Here is a 23,633-nt window from a genome sequence, read left to right on the forward strand (position 1 = left end):
AATGTCACCCTGTGCACCCCGGCCCCTCTTAAAGGGATAGTTCACCCAAAAAATTACTTGTTTTCTATCGATTAGTCACCCCATGGAGACCTGAATTCATGGATATTTTTTAGTTTTTGTTGCATTCCTAAGCCAATAATTTGATGACCAGCGGACCGATAGGCAGCGGTTCCGGTAGGAGACACAAAGGAGACTCTTTGTGTCTCCTACCGGAACCGCTGCCGGTCATCAAATTATTGGCTTAGGAATGCGACAAAAACTAAAAAATATCCATGAATTCAAGTCTCCATGGGGTGACTAATCGATAGAAAAAAAAGTCATTTTGGGGGTGAACTATCCCTTTAACCACTTTCAACTTGGAATCGCTATTTTGGGCATGTCATTATAGATGAAAGGACAAATAAAGAAATCTTGAATCTTGATCTAATGCTATCCCCTGATGCTATCCCCTGATGCTAAACCCTGATGCTAAACCCTGATTGCTAATTTGCGCCGACGCTAGCAGCCCCTGACGCTAACCCCGGCCCATACGCTTCTCACCTCCCAACCCTCGATGTGGGACTGCAGCTGCTCCAGAGCTTCTAGCTTCTCCATCTGCCTCTTGGTCTCGTTGATGTTGGAGCAGACGGCCTTCATCACCTGCAGGGCCTCCTCCACTGCAGGGTAATCTGCATGTTTCTTCGGGGTCCTCTTCAGAAGCTCCTACATGGTCAGGAAGAAACCAGAGGACTCAACTGTCTTTTCTCCAAGGGGGCTACATTGAATAGAATACAATGGAGTAAAAGTGGTCTTATGGAGGAACTACCGTATTTTCCGCACTATAAGGCGCACCGTCAGTGCGCCTTATAGTGCGGATGCGCCTTATAATCCGATGCGCCTTATATATGTATCAATATTGGTTCCCTTGGTTTCCGCACTATAAGCCGCACCGTCAGTGCGCCTTATAGCGCGGATGCGCCTTATAATGCGGTGCGCCCTATATATGAAAATAATAAATTTATTGAAGGTGCGCCTTATACTCAGATGCGCCTTATAGTGCGGAAAATACGGTAAGCTGATATTTTAAATTCTAAATTCTAAATGATTCACTTTTCATCTAGAGCTACATCCCTGAATATCTGAGGATTTCGAGGAAACTCAAGTGTAAATTTAACTTAAGAGTTTGTAAAAATGGACCCTCACAGATCCATTTTAAATCCATGTTAAATGAACAGTCCAGATTGCAGGGTTATAGCAGTGGTTTCATCAGTACCTTCAGCAGCAGAGGATACTTGCAGATCCTCTGGATGGGAGAGAGCAGGTAGCCCTCCAGGGGAATGTCAGTACTTTTCTTTCCCCCCAACAGCATGCAGTGCTGAAGAGAAGAAAAAATACACATATTGAACTGCAACATATACATTAGGACAATTGGATTAACCCTGATGCTGATAATTACGTCGTCTTGTCGTAATTATGGCACGAGGCAACTTTAAGCACTGTAAAGGGGATCTTTAATCTCTAAAACATTATTCAACACTGGGAATGGAGCATTTCAATGTTATGTAAAAGCTACAGTAACTGCAGTTATTGTGCAAATGACAAATAAACTTTGATTTGATAATGTTCCTCTATTCCACTTGACCTCCTTTAAACCAACTTTCATTTCACCCCCGCCCCCCCTTCTCTCCTACATTAGAGCACTTCTTTCTTTCAGTGATACAGAATACACAAAATGAATAACAAGACTGCTGCTTCAAGAACCATCATATAGGAGGACAATGATCTATTGAACTGAAACATTGAAAATGAAAATAATCTGTCGTTTGGGTCTCCTTCTCCACCCTGTTGTGACATCAATGAGCTGAACCAGCTTTGTAAGAATGAATTACTCAGTCTATTATGTTGCATCAGAGGGTCACAACCCTCTGATGCAACATAATAGACTGAGTAATTCATTCATTCATGTGTCCGTTAATGTGGTAGTTTTGAGTTGTTACAGGACTCAAGACAGAACTCCCTATCAATAAAAAGACAGATGGCAATTCACATTACAATCTTAATCATGGTAACTGCAAAACCATGTGTGCGCACTGTACTTGCTGTGCTAGTGAAACACGACCTGAGCCACTCCCACACATCACTCTGGCAACACAGTGGTGGTGGTGGCCCCATCTCAAACCCCGGCAAGGGGGCCTATCTGGAGGAGGTTGCAGGCCTGTCACAGTGGTGTTGTGTCACAGTGTGCCAGGAAAACAGCCTCTTCCTGAGGCAAGGTGGAGTCTAAAGACTTACATCCTCAGTCTCCACCACAACCCCTAGCACTTGTACCTTTTTTAATGCTAGTTGTACAGTATATTGGTTACTTATTATTTAGATTTGTTTTTGCTTGACCACAATGTTAAGAATATTTTTCTAAATAACATTCATGTTGTTTAGACTGATGCTAAGTGTGATTTTTACCTGGTATACCAGTTTCTATAAAGCACTACACTGTTCTCTTTGCACTGTACTGTGACTATTTATCTTTTTGTTTGTTTACTAGGATTCAAGCTTACTCTGATCTTGCGCTAGTAAGTCACTCTGGATAAATGCCTGAATTGTAAAAAGAATTCTAGTCCTGTGAGTCAAAATGAAGCAGTAAAAGAAAACCATCATGCAACAGCTGGCTGGCCTATAAGACCTTCAGATTACATCAGACTTGCGCTCAGAGGCCCCATTTCCCTGCGTACATTGTCCAGGACCCCCTAGCTCATTGTCCAGGACCCCTGGCTCATTGTCCAGGACCTCCTAGCTCTGGTGTCAAAACATGGAAACAGCTGTTGGCAGAACCGCCGCAAGAGCGAGAGAAGCGACCTTGGCGACGCTCGCATCCTGCGCTTGAACCCCAGCAACCTCGCAACAAGTTCCTGCCCACATTAAAGTGTAAACATTGGAAACGGAGTTGACGTGATGAAAGGATGCAGGGAAGGACGGAGGAAAAAAAGGAAAGGAAGGGGTCAAGGAAAGGGATGTGGGGCAGAGGAAGGAGGCAGTAAAGAGGACAGGAAATAAAAAAGTGTTAAAAAACAAAATAGCAGCGTTGTTTGTTTTTAAGGCGGTATGCAACACCAATGCACTACAGAAAATAAATTAGGGTCATTAGAGCAGGGGTTCTCAAAGTGGGGTCTGGGGACCTCCAGGGGTACTTGAGGGGGTTCCACAGCAAAATATGATAATATAGCATTTAAATCAGTATAATCCGTTATATATATATAGGCTATTTGAAAAAAGCCAATCTACAATCTCACAACGTGTCACGTTGTGACCTTGTAGATCTGCTATTTTTTTTTATCTCGAAAAAGTATATAATATGAAACATTTTAACAACATAAATCTTGTATGGGGGTCCCTGACTCCCTTGCACAGGATATTTTCAGATGGTGGTCGGCGGACAATTACATATTAATTTGGGGGTCCTTGCCATGAAAAGGTTTGGGAACCACTGCATTAGAGGAATGATGGAGGAAACACAAAGCTTTGAAATGAGAGCATAAGTTCTCACCAGGAGGAAGGTCCTGATGTGGGGGATCTTGTTGAGCTCCACTAGAAGTCGCAGAGCCTTCTCATGGTTACTGCAGTATTCCCCGTATACAGAGAACCGCCCCTTCTGGAATACACAGGACAGGTCAAACACACGTTAGAACACCATAAGACATGTGACGTCACAATAAGATATTTAATCACATGACCTGTGAATCACAAGTTGCTGTTCTGGGCATATCATAATAGGTGAATGTTTGGCAGTGATGGATGAATATTCTGCAAAAATGGAGGATGTACAACAAAGTATACAGGGTTTAAGTGGTTAAATGGCTGGCAGCACTTCTTTTTTTATTTTTTTTTAAAAGATATTTTTGGGGCTTTTTCGACCTTTATTGATAGGACAGTAGGCTGACAGGAAATGGGGGGAGAGATGGGGGGATGACATACAGCAAAGGTCGTCGGGAACGGGAGTCGAACCCGCGACACGCTGTCAAGCCAGATTACCAGCATAAGTGGTACGCGCCTGGACCGCTAGGCCAGCGGTCGCCCCAGGCTAGCAGCACTTCTACTCCACTGAGACGAGAGATAGGGAAGATGACAGCATAGGACACACACCAGAGAGCGGGTTCAAAGTGGATGCTGAATCCCGACGCTACCATTCAGCATTTAAAATGTATCTACAAATATAAATGCATGTTTGACATTTTAAAGCTTCAATCCATTTGTTTTATCCGTGTTGGTCTTACTCATCCGATGGAGAGAGGTTTGGAATTGTAATGATGTCTGAACTACAATAAAGATGGCAATTAATTTGCTTCAAATAATGTTGTTGACATTGTCAACAAGTACAGTAGGTTTCCTACTAACCCGACACCAGGGTCTAATGGTATAATCTGGGATTTATTATGAATATCTCCATAAAAGGAGTCCATAACCCGAAATCATTTCATTTTTGCATTTCAGAAAAAATGCTGAGGAAGGCCTAGGGCGGAAATGGTTTGTTTCCTTCTGCATTATTAAAAGAGTTACAACTTATTTGCTAATGCTGATGTTTTTGTGCATTTTATTATAGCCTTATATCTGGTTCAGACAGCAGCCCAGAACTAAAATTGTTGATTGGGATATACATTATAAAGACTGTAATTGCATCCCAACAGGCATACACAAGACTACATAAAAGTTTTATACATGAGACTACTGGGTACACTAAAGCTTCAGCAGGAATCCTTTCCGCTCTAAATCACCGCTGCAATTGAACCTTGCTGCTCGCAAAAATTATATCTTTACAAATACTTTAGCTAACCCACCACTTTATTCATGAGATGGTGGCTAGATGGTCAAATCAAGTGTTCTTTAAATAGTTTACGTGCTTCTAACTGTGACCCTTTCATTTCCGAAAGGGGGGACTTTAAAAGCTGAGCCTGCTCGGAAATAAACCACTCACACCCAGAATAACTCAAAGACTGCGTTTGTCCCTTAGATAAACACACGTTTCTTCCCTTCATTCTCCGTAAGTGGAATGTTCTGAGGGCGTCTGGATAAGAAGGCAATATCAGACATAACCCAATCACAACCAAGTCGAGCCACAATGGTTGTTTTTCAGCAGGAGCATAATGATGTCATTGTGGGTTCATGGGCTCAGCTGCTCCTGTGCGGGATGCACTGTAACTCCCTACTACCTCAGACTTTTTAAAGTGAGACATGATTCAAAATAACCTATACATGGATGCATAAATGTTGTACTGATACAAATGTGTTTTATGATGAATTTGAATGATGCACATGTACAGTGTATTAACAAACAATAATACATATAAAACCTTACTGGTGTGCTCAAATATATAGACGTTTATATACATTTAAGCTTCTGTGGCAATATGTTGCAAATTCATAAAACACAGTAGTGAAAGCATAGCGTGAAGAACACAGACTCGGCAGTCGGCACCAAAGCTATCATGGTGGCAGAATAATGAGGAGCCAGGCTTTTGAGGTGTGGAGAGATTAATTAATGATGTCTCAGTGTCTTTTGTCTAATTTTAGAACAGACGTTCTAACTTTTGCTGTAGACGGGCCAAGAGTAGTCAATGTCCCTTACCGAGTGACTGACCCCACAGTAGAAATGTGCACACAACCACTTCCTCATAATGTATGCAACCCAACAAACCAATTGTACAAAACACCAGGGATGTGTACATTACGTGCATCAACACATTTCTGTGTTCTGCTTTCCAGACACAAGTCAACACAGAACCATTATGCACTGAAATTATCCCACGGTCAGCGATGTACAGGTCTTTAATATTTCAGTGACTGAGCAAAACGCAGTCAAGCCTTTATATTGTTAGACAAAACAGAGAAGCAGGCCTGCAGAATGCAGCCATTTGATGCCATTTTGTAATTAGTTTTCCCAATGGTGGTTTAATTAGTCCCCTGTGTCTGCCCTATCGCCTGAATACTGTACTGTACAGTACTGTGAAAAAAACTATTCTATGTAGTTTGATGTATGGGAAACCGAATGCTCATTTCAATGCTATTGCTCATGATCAAGATGATTTAATTCAACATGACAATGAAAATACTTTGTCATGACTTATCCAACAAAAATCTAGATAAATATAATGTTTTCTTTGTTTAAAAAGTAAGTACATCCCTAAGTACAACACCTTCATCCTATCAAATGCCTACAAGTTGAATAATTTACACCGAACAGGTGCAAATGATTAGAGTATCATTAGACATGGTCATATGGACGTCCCTGCCTCACATAATGATTGGAAACCATCTATAGTTGCTGTTCACTTGTGTGGTAACGTCATGCGAGATCAAAAGAGTTCCCCCGAGGACAGGAGAAGAAAGACTGTTGATGTCCATGCCCAATTGATGGCGTTGGGTTTCAAAGCCATCTCCAAGAAATTCAAGTTAAGCATTCCACAGCTCATAAAGATCATCTATAAATGGAGAACATTTTAGACCAGTGGAAATGTCTCCCGGCCAGACCGTTTCACTGAGTTTCAGTGATGTTGAACACTAAGCGTTCTGCATCTCTGGCACACAATAATCCGAAAGGACGCGGTCCAGGCGATGCATGTTATTGTTTACGTTGATAATGATACATTGTAAACAACATATATCAAAATCACTCAATGTTTACAATGACAATTGTTTATTGTACCAAACTGCATTCGTTGATGGTCTTATAAACACTGCTAGCCACTGAGACTAATGGTTACCTTCCAGGAAACCACTGGATTATGCTCATTTCAGTACAGTTGAATATCAATTTGACTTGAAGTATGACGTTAATCCAACAAAAGTGAAATTTGACACTTATGTTTTGTCCTATAACTATTGAAATGTACAGTAGGTCCTACAATCACAATTCTCCTTTTATCCCCTTCTAGCTTTTACTAACTTTAACTGGCACTCTCTCCCTTTTATGTGTGCAGACACAAGCAAACTGTATACTCAGCACTTTAAAAAACACTGACATTGAAACGTTTTATTCATTCTAGAAAGAAAGCATTTTCAGTTCCCCAATCCTGCCACCAGAACAGAACAGAGATTAGACGACAAATAAGAAGGAAGTCACGGCCAGGTTTTAGAGAATTTCTATGTTAGTGAGCCCAGGGCACAATGAGATCATAGGCTATAGTGGAGGGTACAACCAGGCAAGAATAATGAAAACAAATGTCATTACCACCAATAATGTGGCAGATAGGAAGCATATTAAATTGACACTCTTGTAACAACATAGTTTTATTCAGTATATTTCTATTTAGTTCCAATTGAGTTGTTGCCAATTCTCCCCCCATGTGCACTGCAGTCACAGTTGCTCCCAACCAACTATGTTCAGACTTCCAAGGATGCCCACAACACAACTTTGCGCAGTCTTACCTAAAATGATAATAAACAGGTTCCATTTAGGGAAGGAAAAAAACTGCTTTGTCAGTCCCTGCCTATGCGGCTCAGAGCCCATGTGCAAAATTATATAGTAGGATAAAAGTCATAGTTGAGACAGACTGGCTAAATATAAGACATTTTGTATTTTACATGATCTTATTGTACTAAATACTGTAGTGTATACATATTGCTGTGAGGTGGGGTGGGCCTTGAGGATTGTTTGAAATAATAGTGGTCCAGAGCTCAAAAAAGGTTGAGAACCGCTGCTCTATGGCAGATGTTCTAACTGGCCCACTTGTGTTTCAACAATCCAGCTATTGATCCATTCTGTAATCTGGTGCACTGGGATATTGACCAGCTTCTGGAGACGAGGGTGGAATGGAATGTGAGATCTTGCGTTCTCTGCATAATCCCACACCCATTGGGGGTGACTTGAGTCTTATGAACCAGGATAACGACGATATACAGAGTATAACATCTGAAATATACCATATATTAAAAAAGGTCTCAGTCTCAATTGGACAAATAATCATACTTCAAGATTAAAAAGTGAGATTTATACACAAGATGGTCAAATCTCCCATTCTGAACTTAATTATCTCACTAAAGAGCATCCTTACCATTCCAGTTATACAGAATGTTTTGCTTAGAGCTCACAATTCATTAGAGAAACATCCAGGTTGTCCCATTGTGACCTGTGATTAAGGGTGGATCTGCGAGAACACTGTGTTTATTTGTTATTGGATCAATGTTTCTCCGAAACCTGGATCAGTGTTTCTCCTAACCCTGGTAGGCAGAAAGTCTTCTAACCCTGGGTGATAGAACGTTTTCTAGCCCTGGGTGGCAAAGACCTGTCTTCTAATCATGGGTGACAGAGTCTTCTAACCCTGGGTGACAGAAGTCTTTGGTCAAAGGCCAAGGGTTGAAGGGCACCAGACAGGAGCAATTGATTGGGCATAAAGGTGTCAAAGCTGATTCAACAAGGCATTCAGATTTGCCTCCCCTGCCTCCTACGTTAAGTAGGGACTTGTTAAACAATCCCGCCCCTCTCCTCAGTGTCTCCGCCCACTCCAGGCGTGGATGAGAACCATGCAGAGGCCACGTGGGTTTGTTTTAGATGACCAGGGATAGACAAGAGCCATGTGGAGGCAACCAGTTCCAGAGAGGGGCATGGGCAATAGCAGCTCATAGTGCATTTAAAGCTACAGACATGGAAACAGACATACATGGAAACAGCCGATAAGAACTGAGACAGAGGGATATAGACATGCTTGAATGCATAATCTGAGTGACATTTCCAGCAACTTCAAAGATATGTTTTGGCGACCTCACAGACCTATATTAACTTGTTGAAAAGGAGTAAAATATGTGACCTTTAATATTATTGTCCCGTCATCTGTAGAGGCCCAAACAAATTGTTGCACATGAGCCATTTGCAGGCCTGTGCCTTAGTGAACATCAGACAGACAGACCAAAAGACTGACAGACAGACAGAGCGAGGCAGAGCTCCACCAGTGCAACCATTGTCCCCTTCCCGAAGGACACACCATCCCTTCCTCCTCCATGGACACACAGGCCCGTCTTTGTTGTTCCCCCGGGGCCAAGTGGGTTCAACCAGAGGGGAGAGGAGGAGGAGGGGGGGGGAGGAGGGGGGGGGGCTGGTGAGGAGGTGGGGGCTACAGAGAGGAAGCAACAGAGAGCTGGAGGACAGGAGGATGCTTGGACTGGAGCCACAAGCAGGCTCTCTGTCTGCCTGACAGGATACAAAGGGGGGGGTTTGTGCATGTGTGCGCGCATGTCTGTGTGTTTGCATGTGTAGGACGAGAGAGAGAGAGAGAGAGAGAGAGGAGAGGGGAGAGAGACACACACATGTGCAAAGGGGGAGACTTAAGCCTAATTTATGCCCGGTCAAATGCAGCACGCATTCAGCGCGCTGTGAGCTTGTATGCCGGCTATTTACGCTGTGTCACCGCCGTGCAGCGGAGTATAAATCGGGCTTAAAGCAGGATTGTTTACACTGCAGAATTACGTGCTTCCCAACACCTGTGGCTACTGTTAATCATGACAAATTGTGTGTGTGTGCGCGTGCGTGCGTGCGTGCGTGCGTGCGTGTGTGTGTGTGGCTTTAAAAGTGTGCCCATTATGCTTTTGTGTGTATAATGGGATCATGTATGGTTGTCAAAACGATAGAGAGATTATGTATGTGTGTGTTGTTTCTCTCTCTCTGTGTGTGTGTGTGTGTGTGTGTGTGTGTGTGTGTGTGTGTGTGTGTGTGTGTGTGTGTGTGTGTGTGTGTGTGTGTGTGTTGTGTGACTCACAAACTGGAGGAACACGTGGCCCAGTGCATGCTGGGCCTGTGGCTCCGGCTGGAGGCTGCTCTCCACAGCTGACAGCACCTCTTTGTGCACCTCCAGGATGGCCTCGATGTTGGAGAACAGAATCTAGCCGAGGAAGAATAAGAGAGGAGATTACTATGGAGAGCCGGAGGAATGAGGAGTGAGGGAATAGGGAAAAAGAAGAGAGGAGCAGAAAGATTGCAAGATTAAAATGTCCATATACTGCAAACCTGGTATTGATGATGATTTGTATTAAAATGTGCATATACACTAAAGCTGCAAACCTGATATTGATGATTTGTATTAATGGAAACAAGCCATCAAGGCCTGTTTGTGTTATCCCTTTAGCAGTGCTTGCATAATTGAACTTGCTGTACTGTTTGCAACTTGTTAATAAAGTATTCAATCAAACAACAATATGTCCTGCCGGGGTTCAAACCGAGGTCTCCAGCTTGGGAGACCAAACTTCTCCACACTTGGCCAGGGGAGATATTGCGCATACAGTATGAGCTTCAGGCAGCACTACTTGTCAACCCGTGTCGTACCAGACACCATAATGGTCTTAATTTCTTAACCCGTTAAAACCGGGAAAGCATCTGTGTCATTTTAGACTTTAACCACAAAAATAGCAGATATACAAGCTCATAACGTGTCACTTTGTGCCGTGCTATGACGTTGTAGATCTGCTTTTTATTTTTTTAAGTAAAAATGTGTGCAAATCTTTGAATGTATATTTTAACTCAAATCTTTGCTTCTGGGGGGTCCTAGGAACAAAATATTTTCAGATGGGGGTCGGCGGCCAAGTGCATATAATTTGGGGGGTCCTTGACATGAAACATTTTGGGCACCACTGATATGGCAACATAAGAATTTACAGAAAACTGTTTCTGTGAAAGAGTAGGAAGATCACCACCAACCGCTGCAGATGTACTATTGTATCAACATGCTTTATCATACACATTGGTTAAATAATGTTTTATTCATATTCATAAACATAAGTACAGGATTGCAGCTTTAAAACCTAATTTACCTGTAGTGCGATGGTGTCGCTTGACAAAAAAAGAACAGATCTACAAGCTAACGTTTTGCATCGTTGCATTTCGTTAGCGTGCAGATCTGTTAGTTTTGGCAAGCGACACCCTCGCGCAATGGAGTGTTATATTCTTTTTGCAGCCATTTGCTTTGCCTAAAACCTTTCAATCAACTCTGAGCTCCAGGAGAAACATATGAAGTCGTCATACCTTGACCTGATCTGGTGAGAGACACTGCTGCTCGTCTGCGGTTTGTCGGATTCTGTGCAAAAATGCCTAAAAGAGAACAAAGAAATACATTCAGTTTAGTTGAGTTTATCTTTGACATGGATACAACTGGAACGTGGCTATAAACAGGGACGCATTACATTTTTGTACCAAATTACTCATATCCAGCAACTGTCCACTGGAGGCTTTTAACCCATTCAATCCGGGAACGGATCAACAAATGTCTTCTAAATCCTAAACAGGTTTCTGAAAAACCTATGTTGCTATATCAGTGGTTCTCAAACTTTTTCATATCAAGGACCCCCAAAATTATATGTATTTGGCCGCTGACCCCCATCTCAAAATATTTTTCTTCTGGGACCCCCAGAAGCAAAGATTTGGGTTACAAATGTTTGGTTTAAAATATACATATTCAAAGATTTGCACAAATGTTCAACATTTTTCAAAAAATTGCAGATCTACAAGCTCATAGTGCGGCACTATGAGCTCAAGTAGATCTGCTATTTTTGAATAGCCAAAGTATAAAATAATGGTTATAGCTAAAAATGAAATGACACATGCGTTCCCGCAAGATTGAATAAAATAAAAGGACATTTCTGTTATTGACATTTCAAGCAGTGCACTTCATGGTTAAAATGACCGTAACCCTGTGATCATCTGTGGCTACATTTGGAACAAATAGCCTAGTATCTGTGAATAATGACATGTTGAGACCAGAGCACTGAAGTCAGAGCACTGAGGCCACAAATGGAATCAAAACAAACTTAAGCCATGTAGTGTAACAAGAACAAACACACTGATATCTTATGGGGAAATAGTGTCAGATGTTTCACACAAGCGTTATCGTTTTCACCCCCAAATCCAAGAGGGTTGGGCCCGGCTGGCTGTTTATATCCTATAGCCCGGAGTGATTGGCTTGGAATTGCTAGTTGGCTGTTTAGTGTCTACAATATCATATAAATGGAACAGAATATTTACAATATATAGCTAAACAGATACAGGGGGAATTGTTGTTGTGCCGTCAGGTGCTGGAGTGAGTTTGTGCATCAAGGAAGTGGGTTGATGTTGATGACAAGTGTTTGTTGTTGTTTTTCTGAAATGACACCTCTCGATAAATCATTCATACAGTATAAGAAGAAGGGAGGAAAACCAAAACGAGCTACAGTAGGAAATTGCATTCTTCAGTCTCTTACAAATAGTCACAGTTTTTTGTCCTAAAACCAAAAAGTGAGTCAGCAATGGGTTCCCTCATCCGATTTCCAATGTTTTTTCTACCACAGGGTTGAAGAAAATATGGTCTGTGGTTGACATCAGCTTAAGATAGTCTCATGTTGTGTTCTGCGACATCTAAGTGACACCCAGGCCGTTAACATATAAACTATGAATGTTGCAGCTGTTATGCGCGTTTCATTACCTACATGAATTGCTTGTGTCGTTCAATCGTTAAAATTGTGTTTATTTGTGGAGATTATGTCCACAGTCTGTTTTCTTAATTTATAGTACAATCCTGAGTGTTATTTGATCCATTTGAGAGTGTGCAAATATGTGAGAGTGAACAAACGACTGTAACCAAATGAACCCATACATTTGTACATTATCAGTAAATTAATGAGCTAAATTAACCACTTAAACCGTCTATTCTTAGTGAAACCAATCGCGTTGCAAGTTGCAACTGTACTTGAATAGCTTTTTTCCCACCTACAACAAATCTCAAGCTCACAACGCTTTTGGCTAATGTTCCCCCCCCCCCCCCTACAGAATATGGATGCTGGGGTTCAAATGGTTAACGATCTGTTGGTAGGATCCCATGGTGGAGTGGAGGTAGATTCTGGCTGTCATCCCTGTAGTAGCCTGTAGGGGGAGGATGGGAGCAGACAGGTGATCCTACTGTGTGAGAGACTGGCAGGGGAGGTGAAAATGACTGCATCCAGTCAGTCACCCTTGCCTTGCACAGGAGCTCCCATCCCCGGCTACATTCACACCCAAATAGTCCAAATGTGCTGCACAGATGTGGCAGTAAGGGGGTGGCTGGAGGGAGTGGAACAACAAAGAGGTCCTTTCAATCCAACGTGGCTATTCTATTTCAGAGTTGTGTTGGCTGCATGAAGTGTTCCATTACAAAGCCAACAAGCTTATTTGGACAGAAACGGGAAGCTCTCTCTCTCTGTCCTTGGTGACAAGGAACTTTGTTGCCACTGGTTTTGAGAGAAGAGCGTGAGTTTATACCGTATAAGCCAATCTGACGTCAAGTAAAATGCAGGGAGCAGACTGCAACACGCAAACATGTGAGATGAAGCTGTACTTTTGGCCAGGGGAATTAACACAATTCAGGATTTTGCTGTGTATTTGTAAGCACGTACAGTGGTCCTTCTTGCTGTCCATTGGATACGGTTCTTGGATGACTCAGTTCAACAGGCGGTGAAGTGGTGTTATTGCTTAAATCATAACTGCACCTCTGTTTAACTTTGTGGCTGCGTTCCTCAACACACCTCTCTGCTTGATGGTGACTCATCCTGATAAGGTTCAGTGAGGACATGCAGTAGCCACTGTCAGAGACTCCGAGTGATGCAGGAATGGGTGGAGGTCAGTGTTTTGATTAACCTATTCAATCCGGGAACGCACCTACAAATGTCTTCTAAATCCTAAATATCAGTGCTGCTCAAAATATTTCATGTCATGGCAAAATGATATGCATTTGGCCACGCCCCCCCCCCCCCCCCCCCCCAAAGTATAAAATAATGGTTATAGCTAAAATCTAAATTGACACACATGCGTGAGGCCGATTCTACAAATGCCTTCTAAATCAGTAGTTCTCAGACTTTCAAGATTTTTCATAAATGTTAAAAAATAGCACATGTACAAGCTCGCAGCCGTGCCACTCTGTGAACTTGTAGATCTGCTATTTTTGAATAGCCAAATGCAAAAATCTAAAATCACACAGATGCTTTCCCGGGTTTTAATGGGTTAAACATTTTTTACTTTTACTCTGATGGTCAAGAATTGGTTCACGACTCAAACTAACAACATATTTGATCAAAGAGAACAACCAGGTCTATACAGTATGTCTTTGTGAAAGCTTGCTGGCATATACAATTACGTGATTGTAGTATATTCATATTGATAAAACAAGGCTATACATTGTAACGGGCAAGGAAGGCACACGTTGTTTATGCACTTTTCTGCATAAACGACCCATCTGCAAGCAGATTTACTCAAAGTAGCAAAGAGCTCATTTCAGTGTTGTGTGATGAACACATTAAGTGTTAATAAGATGATCCGAGTCAAATGAATGATTCATTGTGACTCCACCAAGAAGTCACATCTGCTGAATGGAGCCGAATACATGAGGGGTTTGTTCTGTTAGCACAGCGGAGAAGGACTGTTTATACTGCAATCGCACAGTAGCAATACATTTGCTGAATATTTAAACCCCTGAAAAGCTGTTTATGATAATGCTAATGTACAGCTATGCCACTGAGATATCAGCACTAGTACAGCATTGAAAGCATTGTCTCTGCAATGAAAGTTGCCCAAGCAGTGGAATGTATTTTGCAATCAGTATACAAAATGCATGCTAATGTGTTCTAAAGTGCCCTGTTCACGACTGGTATTCGCATTTACCAACCACACCTAAAATATTAAATACAAATGTTTTTGTAATAGGATATATAGCCTGCAATTCAAACAATTACAATTTAAGCAAATAGCACAAACGTGGTCTCATCGCAAGTTCTCATGCAATGTTGTGAGCTTGTAGATCAGCTATTTTTTCAAATTTTGTGTCACACTGTCATAAATCCAAGTATAAAATAAGGTATCTATGGGTAAAAACAAATACCCCCCCAAAAAACTCAGATATAAAAATAGACTGATTGAATGGGCATGACACTCCTGGGTAGATGGCGAGGATCTTTGGTTTCATCTGTTTGCCGTTCAGTGTTTGTGTCTGTATTTCTCAGGGCCTGTAAGGCGTCATAAAATGTCATTTCTCTTTGTTTTTGCATGTTAAAGAGCAGATGGTATTGGCTGAGTTCTTCTCTGCATGCAAACCGTAACAAAGGAAGAGTGCATTGCCCTATTTGCTGGTGTGTGGCATGCAAACAGGAAGTGGAAACAGAGCAACCAGACGGCACAAAAGCTTCCACTTTTCAGACACCTAAAATCTTTTGAGCAGATATGCAGTTGCTGAACTCAGCAGAGGAGAATTCAAGCACGCAGAATGAAGCACCGTCTCCTAAAAAACACAGCAGACATCTTTCCTGAACAGGACGCATGGCCTTTGTGAAAAAGGAGTTATTAAACTGAACTTTGCAAAGCTGCCATTCATGAATATCGCAAGAGATTTTGTAAAACATTGGCCACTATAGCATTACCGAAATGTCATAATTTCACTGACAATGCTCTTTAAATTTAAAAGTGTTTGTATAAATTATAATTCTAATATTAACACCACTGTCTTTTATAATTATATTACAGCACATGGCCAGCAAATGAGCTGAGAGCAGGTTTTGCACTGGCCTGCTTTACTACCACATACAGAGAGATAGTTTTTCAGTATGACAAACAGCCAGTGCCCCCAAAGATTAAGGCAAGGTCCCAAATGACCGATAGCCAAGATGGGTCAGACGCGGGCGTGGTCCACTGATTGTTGGGATCTAGTGGAGCGAAGAGGGGCCAGACAGCGAGGTGTGAGGGTGCAGACGACCCATATGTTGGTTGTGGTCTCGGTATTCGCTCCACTGGAGAATTCATAAAAGGCCTGCAAACGTGACATCTGCCTTGTCTGCTTGAAAGCAACCTGACTTCAGCTGGTCACCAAGATTAACTCCTTGATAATTCAATTAAGATATTTCTGTCTAACACAGCAAAAAAAAAAAGAATTGAAATCAACTTTATATCCAGTAAATATAGCATCAAATAGCAAAAATTGGTGATTCACAATGCAGCATGATGCAAAGCGTTGGGAGCGTTTTTTTTAGGGGGAGGGGGGTGTATCAAAAGCAGATATGGATTTCCTCTCCACTGTTTTCAACAAAACGTCTCATTTGACACAGTTGTCACATTTGTGACTTGTTGTTGTGAGCTTGTAGGTCAGAACGGCAAAGTATAAAATAGGGCTTAAGTGGTTACCGGTAAGTTGAACGTCCTCAGATAATAGCAGCAGCGGTTGCAGAGGTACATTTGAATGTAACGCTGAATTTATACTCCATCACACAACAGTGTCCCATGCCTAAAAGCACGCCGCCATCGTTGTTCCAAGGATTATACATTAGTCTTAGCTCCTGTGCTCCATGAGCGAGGAATAGCATACTAGTGGTCTCTTCTATTTTCTGGTGAATTGGAAATATCACACTTTTAGCACTTGATCAAATCTGCTCACACCTCCCCTCTCTCTGTCCTGTTTCATATGTGTGTCTACACTCTCCCATCTAAATAAAGCAAAAATAAATAAATAAAAATCCCACAGAAATCAATCACCAATATCAGTGTAATCTTAGTAACAATCATTACTGATGATTAGTTTACCAGAAAAAAGAGCTTAAAAAAGAAAGAAAAGTGAAATGATCCCCGCCCCACCCCCAGATATTGACAGAATGTGCTTTGATCACATTTCAGACCACAAACACTATGGCCATTTCTCAGATAAGCAATATCTACTTCTGTCATCAGTTCTTCACCTGAAAACCCTGCTCTTATCATTATCACAACTTTAATGTTCATGAACCTCTAATTCTGCTGCCTGTGCATAAAGCGGCAATGCACTTGAAGCTGCATGCGTTACAAAAAAAAGGGGCAAATGCAAGCATTTGAGGCAATTTAATGGCTCGCTTTTGCACAGTGTTTCTGGACTGCTGACAGATCCTCAAGCAGTATTAGGTCTCCTTTTTATGGGGTCACGAAAACGAACAAACGGTCACGAACGCATCTGTGTCAGTCTAAGATTTCTTTGGCCATTCAAAAATAGCAGCACCCGCTACGAGCTTTTAGAAAAATCGTGAAAATGTGTGCAAATCTTTACAAATGTCTTCTAAATCCTAACAGTTTTCTGAAAAACTTATGTTACTAATGCAATATCAGTGGTTCTCAAACTTTTTCATGTCAAGGACCACCCAAAATTATATATGATTTGGCCGCCGACCACATCAAAATATGTTGTTCCAGGGACCCCCCAGGAGCAAAGATTTGAGTTAAAAATGTTGTTATAATAAAAATATATGTATTCAAAGATTTGCACAAATGTTCAAGATTTTTCATATAAGCAGATCTACAAGCAACAAGCTCGTAGATCTGCTATGTAGATCTGCTATTTCTGAAAAGCCAAAAGTATAAAATAATGGTAGTAGCTCAAATCTAAAATGACACAGATGCGTTCCCCGGATTGAATGGGCTAAAGCTCAGAGCCAAGGGGAAGAAGCAGAAGTCACACGAGAGAGGCTGCACAGAGTGGTGACAGCCTCAGATGACGGCGTGACAGGATGGAGTGAATGGGGGGGATGGTACGGCTGTTTCTGTTCTTCTGACTGTACTTAGGGAAGCTGCTAGCGTTGATAGTTTCAACTTGAAGCTCTAACCCAGTGATTCTCAATCTTTTCTGGATCAGGGCCCACTTGAAAATCTCGCAGAGTGTCCACGGCCGAATCCATCTGACCACTTAACACGGCAGCCAAACAGTTGGCTGCTGTGTTTAAGTGTTCAGATGGGTGGGCCACGTGCATTTTCAGAGCATGTTTATTTTAATGATCAATCAATCGATTATGTTCCGGCTGTGTTATGTAACTAACTTGAGTTCCTATTTATCGGTATCACAATGAAAACTATTTTTTCTAAATTGTAAAGAAAAATAAAACACCATGACATCTTAACAGATATTTTTTTAATATTTATTTTATATTATCATTCAAATTGTTGTGTTTAGCCAGTTGGGGGCTGACTTGCATTATCCTCATGGCCCATGTTGAGCATCACTGCTCTAAACTACTTCTATTCTATTGTACTCGTTATCATTCATCAGTGTGACTGTCAGCAAAATAAATCCATGTTGGGACTCTTGGGAGTGGTCACCAGGATGTTAAAAACATAGGACTTTTGGATCAAAAGGTCAAGGGCACAATCTTGGTCAAGGTCAAAATGACAATCTGTTGTATCACAGGAACAGAATGATGAGATCTGATGCATTGGGAGTTCTCATAGGAAATGATCCTTTATCTGTTGCCATCCATGAGTGGGTCAATGCATGGTACATTACATTACATTACATTACAGTCATTTAGCAGACGCTTTTATCCAAAGCGACTTACAATAAGTGTATTCAACATAGGTAGGGAACGAAAACTACTAATCACCAGAAGTCTTTAGTGCATTTTCTGCATAAACAAGCAACCAAGAGTATACCTAGCGCTAAGGTAAAAGTGCAATATATCAGCTACCTATTTCCTTAAACAGATGAGACAAAATAGCTAAATCAAATGAGCATGAGCTAAAACAAATAAGTATATCGACTAAACAAGAGTCGTGACCGTGTGGATCGGCCAGAAGGACCCTTGAGTGACGAGGCAATCAGTCGCCCCGAGGTGGCAGACCGAAGTGGTCGGGCAGGGGTGTAGGCATCGACCATAGCCCGGAGGTAGGAAGGAGCTGTTCCTTTCACTGCCCTATAGGCTAGCACCAGGGTTTTGAACTGGTAGCGCATGGTAATGCATGTTAGTGCATGTTGGTGCATCTTAATGCATGTTAATGTTAATGCATGTTAGTACACGGTAGTGCATCATAGTGCATGACTGTGCCTGTTAACCCATTCAATCCGGGAACGAATCTCTGTCGTTTTAGATTTTAGTCATATTTTATACTTTGGCTATTCAAAAATAGCAGATATACAAGCTTATAACACGTCACTTTGTGCCGTGCTATGAGCTTGTAGATCTGCTATTTTTGAAAAATTGTGCAAATCTTTGAATATATATATTTTAAAAGCTTACATTGTAAATCAAATCTTTGCTTCTGGAGTTCCCTGGAACAAAATATTTTACAAATGTTCACTTTAAAAAAAGTATATATTCAAAGATTTGCACACATTTTCCACCATTTAAAATAAATTGCAGATCTTTCAAGCTCTTAGCGCGGCACTCGGTGCTGCGCTATGAGCTTGTACATCTGCTATTTTTGAATAGCCAAAGAAATCTTAAAATGACACAGATGCGTTCCCGGTCTTAAAATGAGTCTAAATACAAAGTCAAGCCACAGCAACTCTTCCAGGTAGAACCAGAATAAAAGAGAATGGAACATTAGCAAGAACATGAGCAAGACCATAAAGGTGTGTTGTTGGGGGGCAGGTACCTGACACCCCCCACACAGAGCCATTCAAGGAGAGTTGCGTCATCTCCGTTCACTTCATCGGGCCAGGTCTTCTACATAGCCTTCTATTGGCGAATAGTGACAAAGCCCTAAACCGGAAGTTTACGGAATGGACTGGAGTCTATGAGTGTTTGTAACTATTTCAAGTTTACATGAACCACGTGACCGGGGCTGTTTCTGCCCCCTCATTGGTGGAACTCTCTAATACGAGGCTCTGACTGCCCCCACACCCTCTCTCTGGACCACTCAGGCTGAAGGGGCAGGACCGAGAGCACTGGACCTGGGCACTGAGATTGACCACCTGTCCTTCATACTACATGCATACCGGGATTCTGCAATTTAGAAATACTTTAATCATCTCTCATTTGAACATTTTAATTGTGTAAGTTGCCAACTGAGCTAAAACTGTGGAGCGCCCACGGTCTCCCAGCAGTTCTTGTGTGTGTGTGTGTGTGTGTGTGTGTGTGTGTGTGTGTGTGTGTGTGTGTGTGTGTGTGTGTGTGTGTGTGTGTGTGTGTGTGTGTGTGTGTGTGTGTGTGTGTGTGTGTGTGTGTGTGTGTGGTGTTATAGAGTGCAGCTACATCAGCATTCAGCAGCTTGCTAGCACCACCTCACACAAGAGACCCCTGCGTATCAATAACACCACGGACAATTGCAAAGGTTCTTCCACCAGTCCCTTAGAGAGTCCCCTTTTCAATTCACTTGAAATTCCCACACTTACTGAGTGGGGGGGGGGGGGGGGGAATCACAGATTCAAGACTTTTTATGCAGGGTTCTCACCCCCTCAAGAGAAAACAACAAGCCAGCTAAAAGCAGAGTGTCCATTAAAAGGCCTTTTTCTTTTTAAGAGTGGGAGGGGGGGGGGGGGGGCAGTAAGAGTAGGAGGGGGGGGCAGTGAGCCACTAAGGGGGACAGGGCAGTTAAGAGCAGACGTAGGCCATTTTGGGCTCGGCATGCCATGAAACTTGATGAATAAATGAAGATCTCCCCTCTCTTTGTGGCTGTGGTCCAGTAGAGTGGGGAGAAAAAAAAGGCTTGTGGCGTCGCTCCAGTGAACAGGAACCCAGCATCCCTAATTCAATGAGGCTCTGGAGGTGACCTCATGAGAAATAAATCCAGTGCAGCAACAACTACTTGATATGACATAAATGTCGTAATAATAATGTGCGCAGATGCAACACTAGAAAGTGATCCCCAAGTAAAAAAAAAAGAAAGAAGACAGACGGACAATTGTGTAAGTTTGTAAAAAATAACTCGGCACAGGTATGCAATTCAATTTCCAAACTGATTCTACTGCACACAAAGGCTGTACCTCTCCTTTCAGAGGATGCTGTATAATTGGGTTTCTCCCGAAAACTGACAGTGAATATGGGCAGTCCCATTGAGCTGTGACATGTGGTGCGCTGGAGAGATAGCACCATGATCCAGATTGGTCAGACCATCTGGAGTCTTGGACTTCAGCGGCTGTTGAGTGGCCTTGAGTGATGCATCACAGACTATGGAAACTTGCAGAATACTTGCAGAATACAGGTCAGTTGACTGCAGGCCAAGGCTTTGGGTTTGCTCTGTCAATACGAATAAAGATATAACAGGTGTGGTGGTCACTGGACAGATTAGCTGTTGCAAAAACTACAATGAAATGAAAGTAGTCACCCCCCAGCAAATTTTGGTTCCTATTTTTTTACCCCTGATTTCCTCAACAAACCGTGTATGGGGTTATAGTCGAAACCATGCAGCCCATAAACTATTTTGTAAAACAGAATAGATTGTATAATTCAAGAGCAAAACTCTAGAATTCAGTTAGTCAAAAGACACTTTTTCCTCGTGGGTCTTTTCTGTTTAGGGAACCAGAGACAAGATAAAAGAAGCATGTCATCTGCCATAAGCTACGACCAGCTCTGAATTTTGGCTTGAACATTTTGGACAGACAGACCAACCAACCAACAAAGTGGAGTACTATATATACTGCTATAGAAATCCGAAAAATCACCTATGGCAATTAATCATGTCAAGAAAGACAACACAGAAATAGGTTCCACAAGTTACAACTGCATGTAGTGGCCACCACATTATTTCAGCAAGAGAGTATGACGTATGCATAGACATCTTGTCATAGCTGTTTTCATGTTGTAATGATGTTGACAGAGGGCTCGTCAGTGAACGGCAGGTTATGACCAGAGATTGTTATGTTAATAGTAAGTATGTATGACCAGAGATTGAGGTTGATTAATAAGAAATATCTAATAATAAGAAAAGGTCAGTTATAAGGAAGGAAACTGCATACCATAGACTGAGAGACGACATCCCATAGCTTGGAGGGATGGTCGGCCAGTAATCATTTTGTAACCAGTTGTCTTTTTGGGAGCGCAAATCTTCGTTATATCATAAGGTTTTTCCAGAAATGTTAATTTCACAATGTAACATATTGCTTTTTTCAAACGACACATGGAATTCTTCACCCGTTCCATCTGGACATTTTCTATGTTACTAAGGAGGCATCTACACACACACAACATGTTCCATTAATATTCTTAAAGCAGAAATGTTGCCAATTTCCAACCTAAATCTCATTGTTCTGTTGTGAGAAGATCAATAATATGTTTTGTGTGGCAAAACATTTCTCAATGAAAGGTTGACGTCACTAATATAAATGATGAAATCAAACCTGCTGGTTGAAAATCGGCAATGTAACTTAACACAAATGATACATCATTAGATATATCCCTTTCCATCACTTCTGTCACAACATGCACCCCCCCCCCATGTCTTCTATGGCCAGCTGGTGAAGGTTACAATTAAGACTCAAGGGAACTGGGTACTTTGAACCCAGGACTTTCTGGCTATGAGGCAACAGCTCCAACCACTGAGACACGGTGCCAACCTGGCGTGTTGACATTCTGCTCTGGCAGAGTTGGCGTTGTGTTGTGTGTTGTGCTGTGTGTTGTGTTGTTAATTTAGCTCATCGTGGTCACTGTCCAAGGTCCTGAATTGTCAAAACAGCTTTTCGGTTTTGTTTCCTTCTCTGGCCGCAGATATTATTTGTGGATAATCGCTAGGGCCGTCAAATAAATAAGCCTCTAATAATCGTCAACCTTGGGGCAGGAAATGTACGATCGACTGCAAAAATATATATATTCCATTAGCAGGCATGGCTACCACTCAATGTTTTATAACGTCGATTCAATCAGATCAGTGCGTGCTGATGGTCTTTGATACACCACTGCGTAGTCCACATTGACTCTGAAACACTTCTACCTGACAAATCCTTGTATATTTATCCTAGCCTTTTCAACCAGCCTCGAGTGTTCAGTACATCCATGCTCAAGCGTGCCGTCACTACAGGCTGGATTTACGACGCTCACGGCCTCACGCTCATTTGGGGACCCCCCCAGGGGGTAATTTGGGGGGGGTCCCCAGATGATTAGCTTAATGTGCAACATTGTTTTCTCACTCAACAGCAAACAAACCAACATACAGTACAAGTGTACAATATACAGGGTATCTGCACATTTCTAAAGTTACAATTGAATGACTTTTAAGAAATTTGTAAAACCAAATTGGCCAAATATTACGCAAGGAAGAGGCAAACATTGTGGGGGAAGAGAAAGAGAGAGAGAGAGAGAGAGAGAGAGAGAGAGAGAGAGAGAGAGAGAGAGAGAGAGATTCTTGATTTTAGTGTCATCTGAGCACTGAGGGTGAGAGAAATGTTTACTGAGAATTCAGTAAACATCTCGACATGCTCGTGTGCATTTCCCTCCTGGTTTACCTGCACATTAATATTCTGCTAATGTTCAGGAGAGAGCAGAGCTACGGTTCCATCTACGAGTTGGTGTATGTAAAAGCCATATCCCATTAATAATAGACTATGAGACACCAGACAGCCTGTAAGGCTCGTACTATAATAATAATCTCTATAGAAAACATAACATGATAGCTGAGATCTAGTTTACCATCAGGGTTTGCGGTCTGGGTGAGTTCCGTAATGCTCGCAACAGTCCATTAGTCACAGGGCATATTGGATGTGATATGAAAAAATGCACCGTATGAGACTGAGACTTTGAACATGATTGGCTGGTGTCCAGAATGTTAATGTTCATGTAAATTACCCCTTCAATGTATACATTCCATTTCCCCAGGATTCTTTTTGGGAACCAAACAGCCAGTTCACAAGTACAACTGTGCCTATGGATACAGAAACACAAAGTAAAAACGGTCTGCCTCTCCTGTATGCAACACCTGTCCCCATTTGCAGTGTACCTGCTTATATTGCAGTAGTTCAACACCC

At 41.9% G+C, this 23,633-nt stretch overlaps 1 protein-coding gene across 1 annotated transcript in view; it reads right to left on the reverse strand.

Moving 5' to 3' along the window:
• The window catches only part of prex1 (phosphatidylinositol-3,4,5-trisphosphate-dependent Rac exchange factor 1), a 106,834-nt gene that overhangs the window by 74,884 nt on the left and 8,317 nt on the right, over nucleotides 1-23,633 (reverse strand). The window contains exons 2-6 of the mRNA XM_080445834.1: nucleotides 10,979-11,044; nucleotides 9,720-9,842; nucleotides 3,521-3,625; nucleotides 1,253-1,354; nucleotides 541-702 (exon numbers count right to left, since the gene is read on the reverse strand). Coding sequence (XP_080301960.1) covers nucleotides 541-702; nucleotides 1,253-1,354; nucleotides 3,521-3,625; nucleotides 9,720-9,842; nucleotides 10,979-11,044 — 558 coding nt within the window. The remainder of the gene's footprint in view (nucleotides 1-540; nucleotides 703-1,252; nucleotides 1,355-3,520; nucleotides 3,626-9,719; nucleotides 9,843-10,978; nucleotides 11,045-23,633) is intronic.

This window comes from Gymnoscopelus braueri, assembly GCF_963280865.1.
Source record: "Gymnoscopelus braueri genome assembly, chromosome: 12".
Classification (NCBI taxonomy): Eukaryota; Metazoa; Chordata; class Actinopteri; order Myctophiformes; family Myctophidae; genus Gymnoscopelus; species Gymnoscopelus braueri.